This window comes from Rhinatrema bivittatum, chromosome 16 (assembly GCF_901001135.1).
Source record: "Rhinatrema bivittatum chromosome 16, aRhiBiv1.1, whole genome shotgun sequence".
Taxonomy (NCBI): domain Eukaryota; kingdom Metazoa; phylum Chordata; class Amphibia; order Gymnophiona; family Rhinatrematidae; genus Rhinatrema; species Rhinatrema bivittatum.
In genome coordinates this window covers 42249739-42258224 of record NC_042630.1, presented here as the reverse complement: position 1 = coordinate 42258224, position 8486 = coordinate 42249739, and the positions used below count along the sequence as shown (strand labels likewise).

The window sequence follows — 8486 nt, the reverse complement described above, 5'->3', positions numbered from 1 at the left end:
AATTTTTCATTTCTAGTTCAAAAATATTCGCACTATGATTTACTGATGTATCTCCCTAGTTCTTTCTCAAATCATGATACAAACAATGACTTCAAGTTTGTGTCTCTAACACCGTCCTTTTTTTAAATTGATTTATTTAATTGTTGATTTATTTGCATAACTGAGATATTTAGCAGTTGCTGGCCCACTATCAATAATTTGATTTCTCTTAAATCATCATCACTTTGCCAAACCTCCTTCAGGATGGGAGGTACAGCTAAAATACTAATTCAGATGAGTTACCCTCAATCCTGCCTCCTGCTTATCAACTGCTGACTCTGTTCACCAAAAACTCCACGGTTTGCTCTCATATTCCCCAACATCCACCCCAATAAATACTGAGAAAGGTAGTTTATCCACAGAAATGCCATTGTATATCATCCTGGCCTGGTATCGACAATGACTTTCTTTTGATTCTTACTTCAGGTGAAAGACTCCATCGGAATGATCAGAGACAATCAATCTTATGTGACAGAGTTCATCCTTTTGGGCTTCTCTAGTGACCCCACTGTTCAGGGTTTACTCTTCTTGGTATTCTCCATTATGTACATTCTCACCTTAATAGGGAATGTCACCATCATTTTGATAGTAACAGCGGACTCTCTCCTTCAGAAACCCATGTACTACTTCATCAGGAACTTGGCTTTCTTGGAGATCTGCTATACCTCTGTCACTGTCCCTGAGATGCTGGTGAACTTCCTCTCAGAGGACAAAAGTGTATCTTTTTTTGGTTGTGCTACACAGATGTTTTTCTTTTCCTTTTTAGGAGATGCAGAGTGTTGCCTTCTTGCTGTGATGTCTTATGACCGGTATGTGGCCATCTGTAGCCCGCTGCATTATGGTACTATCATGAATAAGAAAGTATGTGCCCAAATGGTGGCAGCTTGTTGGATTAGTGGAATCGTGTATGAGTTTGGACAGACTGTACTTGTCTTTACTTTACCTTTCTGTGGCCCTAATAAGGTTGATCATTTCTTTTGCGACATCCCTCCCATCTTAAAGCTTTCCTGCCAGGACCCTTCCCAGAATGAAATTTCTGTCTTCATTGGCAGTGTGATACTGATTCTCATACCCTTTCTTTTTATCCTCATCTCTTATATTCGCATCCTTTCTACGATCCTTAGGATCCGCTCAGCAGAGAGAAGATGCAAGGCATTCTCCACCTGTGCCTCCCACCTGATCTCCGTCTCTTTGTTCTATGGAACGGGAATATTTACCTATTTGCTTCCCAACTCCTGGCATTCCCCCATTGTGGATAAATTATTTGCTCTGTTCTATGCTGTTCTAATTCCAATGTTGAACCCATTGATCTACAGTTTGAGGAATAAAGAAGTGCTAGATATTTTGAGCAAAAGAATAGGGAGGAAAATGAATTCTCCAAGCTTTTAAAAGGAGAACTACCAGCAACTCAGGCAATAATGTCAAAGATGGTGAACAGAAATATCCAAATGACTGGACAAACACACTATTGTGTGCACAGGAGAGCGCTCGCCCGCTCTCCTGTGCACACAATTCAGAAAACAAATTATTCAAATTAGGGCCCACGGTAAAAGGAGGCGCTAGGGACACTAGCACGTCCCTAGCACCTCTTTTTTGACAGGAGTGATGGCTGTCAGCGAGTTTGACAGCTGACGCTCAATTTTGCTGGCATCGGTTCTCAAACCTGCTGACAGCCACGGGTTCGGAAACCGGATGCCGGCAAAATTGAGTGTCAAGTTTCGCGGGCCGATTTTAAAATTTTTTTTTAAATTATTTTTAACTTTTGGGACCTCCGACTTAATATCGCCATGATATTAAGTCGGAGGGTGCACAGAAAAGCAAGTTTTACTGCTTTTCTGTGCACTTTTCCGGTGCCAGCAGAAATTAAAGCTTACCTTTGTGTAGGCACTAATTTCCGAAAGAAAAATGTGCAGCTTTGCTGCACATTTTGCTTTCTGTATTGCACGAGAATGACTAATAGGGCAATCAACATTCATTTGCATGTTGCGGGCGCTATTAGTTTCGGGGGGGGGGGGGGGTTGGATGTGCCTTTTTGACGCGCTATTACCCCTTACTGAATAAGGGGTAAAGCTAGCACATCCAAACGCTGGTTAACAGAGCGCTCCGCCGTAGGTCACTGTACTGTATCGGCCTTTTTGTTTCTCGGTGATGTCACTGATTACATATATCATTCCTCACTGCAGAGTGATATCAGTGAAAGGACAGCCTTGAGAAATTCATTGTTGCTCATATTGTTTCAGCTTAATTGTGTCATAGACATGCACACAAACAATAAAAAAAAGAACTTGAATTGAAACTCTGCCAAAAATTGAAATGAAAGTGAAAAAGACAAGAGAACTAAACTGAAAAAGCTTAGATTGCACCTCACCCACCCCTTCTCAAAACCTAACAATTACCCTAATCTCAACCTAACTCTAACCTTCATCCTAACCAGCATACTAATGCTAATCCTGTTTCACTTTCTAATACAAATTTCCTTTACTTGAATCTTGGAAATACCCTGCAGTATTAAACACGCACGCATATTTTTAGTAGTGCTACTGCATTTTTTTCTATAGTTCTATTGGATGTACACAATCTTGCACAGACAAAACACTGCATACATCTAGTAGCACCATGGAGCTTAGAATATGGTCAAAACATTCAGAAAGCTTTCAGGTAATATATTTATTGTAGTAAACATAGCTAAAATCAAAAAGCTTGGGATTCGGCCTAAAATGGGGTCGTGACACAGGAATTCAGGAAGATCATTCCAGGCATTCAGCACATCTCTGAAGGATGTTGCCATTGGCTAAATTTCTAGAGCTGACTTTCCATCATTTCAGGCAGAATAGTGCAAATAAATTGGTAGATTTGAAAGTAGATTGCCATAGGAGGTGCAGCCAGTTTATTGCAAAATCTATGACAAATCATACTGAAATGAGATATAAAATGAACATTACTAAAAGTGTATACACTGGATGGAATGAGTCAGGTATGCAATGACCATTAAAAAATGTGGATTTTGTTTAAATCTGTATTTTGGCTACTTTGAAAATTCAAATAAAAAGCTGAGTCAGAATGTGAGCCTTGATACATCCACTTTATTCACCTTAGCAAAAAATTACATACTAAAACCCTTTCAAATAATTGTATCCCTCCCCTCAAAAAGTAGGCAAACCTATTTTGTCTGTCATAACCAGAGATAGCACCTCACCCAGGTCAATCTAAACAACCTGATCTAGTCCTGGTTTTATAGGTATGGCAGGCAAGGTCAGTTCCTACCTTTCTTAGGGGAAATCAGAATTACGCTGCAATTCCTGCAATGGGAGGTGGGGGGTGAATCATCTTGTTCGGGTTGACCTGAGTGAGGTGGCAACCCTTTAAGCAAATCAAACAATAGTGTAATCAGTCAAATACCTTACTAGTTATGACAGTTTTCATGCTTATTTTTGATACACTTCAACTATTTTTAAGTGATTTTGATATTGATCCATGTCATGAAAGCTGGTATAGTAAAAATAATAAATAAATAAAAAATAAATTTTGATTCACATATCAGCCTACAAGGTTTCAATTTTCGATATAGTATATCACTGAATGAGAAAAAGAAAAAAAATAACGATGAACCCGATGAATATACGTCTCTACTTAATGTATAAATTATGCAACTATGTATCTGTTTAGAGATATAAATAAATAATGATGTATCTATATAACAATATTAAATTATCTATGTAATGTATCACTAGCTAAATAACAAAGTGGAAGCCGATCAAATATTGCTGGTAAGCAGTACACACATACATACAATATTACTGCAAGCAGTACACACATACATAAACACAACTCATTTCTTTAATAATTTCTTTAGGTGAATTAAGTAATGTTCTACCAGAAATGGTTCATCGATTTGTGCATTTTATTGGATTTATTTTCATTTAAGTTATTTAAATTATTTTGTCAAAATATATGCACACTATTTAAGCTCATTTCTTTGTATTACATATGTATGTGACCATTTTTTATGTATTTTTTAATGTATTTACATTCATTTATGTGCATGTATATGTGTATATTTTAATTTTCAAATTCTGCCCTTAACAGCCCCTGAGGCAGCTCCCTGCGAGAGCGAAACTCGGCCAGAGTCGGGCTAGTTCTAATAAAGGCTTCTTTCACACCGATGACCTTTTGTTTCTTCCCTTACTAGCTAATTATCCAGCATTATATACATGTGAAAATATATCTGTGTATATATGAAATTATATTAAAGTTGATCATTATTGTATTTGCAAGTTCTTTTTGTATCCTTTTTTCATGAGGCGGAGGATCAAGGGTTCAACAAGGGAGTTTCTAGGGGTGTGCATTTGTTTGCAACGTATAGGCAATCCACAATTAATATGTCCATATTCGTTGTATTCATGGGGTTACGAAACATATCGCGATTCCCCACGAATATAACATATCATCCGTTTCATACGTTTGGTGGCACATACTTTTCTTAGCCGCCATTTGAAACGGAGAACGCCATTTGGGTGTATCCATAGCCAAAAACCTTCCCTTTCCTGTGAGTCAGCAGTGACCTCCCAGCCCTGTTAGAGTAGGTCAGACAGGTTGGCAAGGAGACCTGAATGCAACATATTAGGGATAAGACGTTTTGCAATGCAGCCAATCACACTCTCACTCAGTGGTTGGTGATGCTTTGCTGATGACCCAGCACTACATATACTTAAGCATATGGCATGCCATGCATTTTCTTTGCAGGGGTGATCTGGGGAGGCTGGGAGGTAGTCTGTCTCTGTGGAACGTGGATGCACTCAGAGCTAGTCTGAGGTCTCAAATCTGTATTCAATTGCTAGCTAGGCTAGTTACTTAGATAGAAAAAGATATTTGTTCTTCATTTGGCTGCAGTGCCAACTAGCCCTGTTTTTTATTTAAGCACTTTTATTAGTTGATCTGAGATGGTCTCTCTGTGCCAGGGAGAAAAGCTGCTAGCAGTGGCATTTTGTTGTTTAATTCACCCTCTGGGGTAGGTTGCAAGCACCATTTGGGTGTTGTGGGTGGGAGAGATATATTCAATTTCTAGCTAGTTTGATAGAATTTCCATTGAAAAATATATTTCATCGGAGGAGTGGAGAGAGAGACCTGCAAGCTGGGACCTCGCCCGACTCTACCCGGTTTATCTGGAGTAGCGGTGAGAAAATTGAAAGATCTTCTTCCGGACGAGAGGGAGGCGGAACCCCGCCCCTTTTGACGTCATCAGTGCCCCAGGACAGCTACAAAAAGAGGGCACAGCGGCGTACAGGCGAGGAGCGGAGAGAGAGACCTGCAAGCCGGGACCTCGCCCGACTCTACCCGGTTTATCTGGAGTAGCGGTGAGAAAATTGAAAGATCTTCTTCCGGACGAGAGGGAGGCGGAACCCCGCCCCTTTTGACGTCATCAGTGCCCCGAGACAGCTACAAAAAGAGGGCACAGCGGCGCGCAGCCGCCGGCGCGCGCTGCCGAAGCCGAGCGCCTAAGGGGCGCGCCCCTGGAGGAAATTATAGGAAGAAAAAGAAAATCAAAAACATACGCCTCCTCCCCTACCACCACTCCCATGACAAAGAGACACGGCCCAATGGACTCCCATGTGGTGTTTACCGGTGAGTCCGCTGTTGGGGGAGTATATGAGAGGGAACCTTCCTTAGGAACCTCTCATACCCCCATGGCCTTACAATCTTCTCTAACCCTTGTACCAGAAACAACAAATGCAGCCAATGAAGTTATGGCCCAATCGGGAGGAGTGATACAAACCTTAAATGGTAGTGAATCACCACCGGAACGGACTATACATACAAATTTAAATTTGGGTGGCGAGGCAACTGATGTTTCTGTCAAGGTTAAATGCCCTTCTGTTATATCAGTATTAGGAAATGAAGGTGAAGATAGTAATGTGGAACTGGATAAGGTAACACTGTTAGATGTGTGGAAATTATCCGCTAAGATAGATAAGAAAATGTCAGGATTTATGACAAATGTACAGACCTTCTCAGTAGAAGCGAGGGAAAAATTTGTAGAACTGGATAAAAGATCAGAGAGACTAGAACAGGAAGTTGCAAAATTGAACCCGCTGTTGAATAAGTTGCAGGCTGTAAATGTTGCATCTATTAAAGATAATATGATATTACATAGTAGAGTAGAGAGTCTAGAGAATGAATTAAGATCTGGCAACTTAAGGTTGCTAAACTTCCCTATTTCTAGACTGATGTCAGCAGAGGAGTTATATAAAAAATATGTAATAGAAATATTGCAGTTCGAGGTAGAGAAAATACCTCTCTTCTCTAGACTATACTATTTGCCCATTAGAAAGATAGAGCAGAATCAGGAGGGTGGAGTAGATAATTTAGAAAGCCCAGGGATTTCCACTTTTTTGGAAGATTCCCTGGACCTGATAAATTCTAGAGCAACTTTGCTCATTTCTTTTTCCCTGAGACGGGATAAAGACCTGCTTTTTCAAAAATATTTTCAAAATAAAGATCGCACCTTTTGTGGACAGAAAATACAGGTCTTCTCGGATGTTTCCCGTGCAACGCAGGCACGGAGGAAACTTTTCCTATCAATGAAACAATCTGTGTTAAATATGGGGGCTAGTTTTTTCCTAAAATTTCCGTGTAAATGCCAGATATTGTTTCAAAATAATAAGTTTATTTTTGTTGACCCATCCCACCTGCAACGCTTTATCTTGGATAAAACCCAAGCTGTATGAAAGGGTAAGGGAATATATGATTGTATAAGAAAATTGTCAAAGCTGCAGTGCTAATGACTCTCTTCTCCTCCAATAATGTGGGCTAGAAAAGATTTGTTTTTTCTTGTTTAAAGTGAGATATAAGAAATATGTAATACTTGATTATATCATTTATTGTAAATGTTATAATTTGAAAAAAATATAAATAATAAAAAAAGAAAAATATATTTCATCGATTTTCCTGCAGTGCCAACAATTCCAGCTTTTTTGTTAACTGCATTTGTTTAACTGAACTCACTCAGTCTCTCTGTACACTGGGCATCAGTATATTATTGGGACAGTCTGTGCAGCCAAATCCCCAGTGGGCCTCTTTTGTAGTTACAAGCTCAGTGTGTGTACACACATTACATCAGTGCATAGCAAGGCACTGTGCCCGTGGACAGGCAGTTTAGCAGACTCAAGTATATTGGGAGAGCAGTGGTCAGTGCAGCCAAATCCCCAGTGGACCTCTTTTGTAGTTACAAGCTCAGTGTGTGCACACACATTATATTAGAGCATATCAAGGCACTGTGTGCCAGTGGGCACTGGGTAGTTCAGCAGACTCAAGTATATTATTGGGACAGTCTGTGCAGCCAAATCCCTAGTGGGCGTCTTTTGTAGTTACAAGCTCTGTGTGTGCACACACATTACATTAGTGCATATCAAGGCACTGTGCCCATGGACAGGCAGTTTAGCAGACTCAAATATATTGGGAGAGCTTTGGTCAGTGCAGCCAAATTTCCAGTGGGCTTCTTTTGAGTTACGTTTGGTGTGTGCACACATTACATTAGTGAATATCAAGGCACTGTGCCCGTGGACAGGCAGTTTAGAAGACTCAAGTATATTGGGAGTGCAATGGTCTGTGCATCAAATCCCCAGTGGGCTTCTTTTGAGTTACAAGCTTGGTGTGTGCACATACGTTACATTACTGCACATCAAGGCACTGTGCCCATGGACAGGCAGTTTAGCAGACTCAAATATATTGGGAGAGCGGTGGTCTGTGCATCAAATCCCCAGTGGGCTTCTTTTGAGTTACAAGCTTGGTGTGTGCACATACATTACATTAGTGCACATCAAGGCACTGTGCCCGTGGGCAGGCAGTAGGCACTAGGCAGCAACATTAAATCCATAATGGCAGGGAAAGCTAGATGTGGTTGAGTGACTGGGACTGGCAGAGGAGGCACTTCAAAAGGCACTAGTGTCAGTCCCCCATTAAAGATAAAAAGGGACCTGTTGTAATCTAAACTCTTTGGAGGGGCAGGCAATTCCATCCAGAAAAAAATGAAATCTAAACATGATGCATCACCACCACCTGTTTCTGACCCTGTAGTTTTGGAGGTGAGGGAAGGGGTGGCTGCATCATACAAGACAAAATGGCTTGAGGGAGTTTCTCCTCAGAAATGGAAGGAGGATATTTAGTCCTGTTTTAGCCTCCACTTCAGTGCAGCAGGGGAGAGATGAAACTGATGATGATGAGGAGGAGGAAGAGGAAGAGCAGTCAGCGCAGGCACAGAGTGTGACTGAGATCCCTGGCATTGCTTCTCAGGGTGCCCACACTACTTCAGAGCCAGTGCCAGCATCCAACCCCAAGGCTATACAGAACAGAAGACCACGAAAGACATCTGCGATCTGGAGCCACTTTAAAGTGACAGAGGACCCGCGTTTTGCTCGGTGTAATTACTGTGGCAGGGCTATTAGCAGAGG

The 8486-nt window shown here is 41.0% G+C and overlaps 1 protein-coding gene across 1 annotated transcript; it reads left to right on the top strand.

The window, feature by feature from the left end:
- Positions 1 to 483: 483 nt before the first annotated feature.
- LOC115077521 (olfactory receptor 10A4-like) lies at positions 484 to 1428 on the top strand. Its single transcript, XM_029579812.1, has one exon. The coding sequence runs from the start codon at positions 484 to 486 to the stop codon at positions 1426 to 1428; it is 945 nt and encodes a 314-aa protein (XP_029435672.1).
- The last annotated feature ends 7058 nt before the right edge of the window (positions 1429 to 8486 follow it).

Bases quoted from the DNA above. Each gene is read 5' to 3' on its own strand.
- LOC115077521 (XM_029579812.1), top strand. From the start codon at position 484: ATGATCAGAGACAATCAATCTTATGTGACAGAGTTCATCCTTTTGGGC.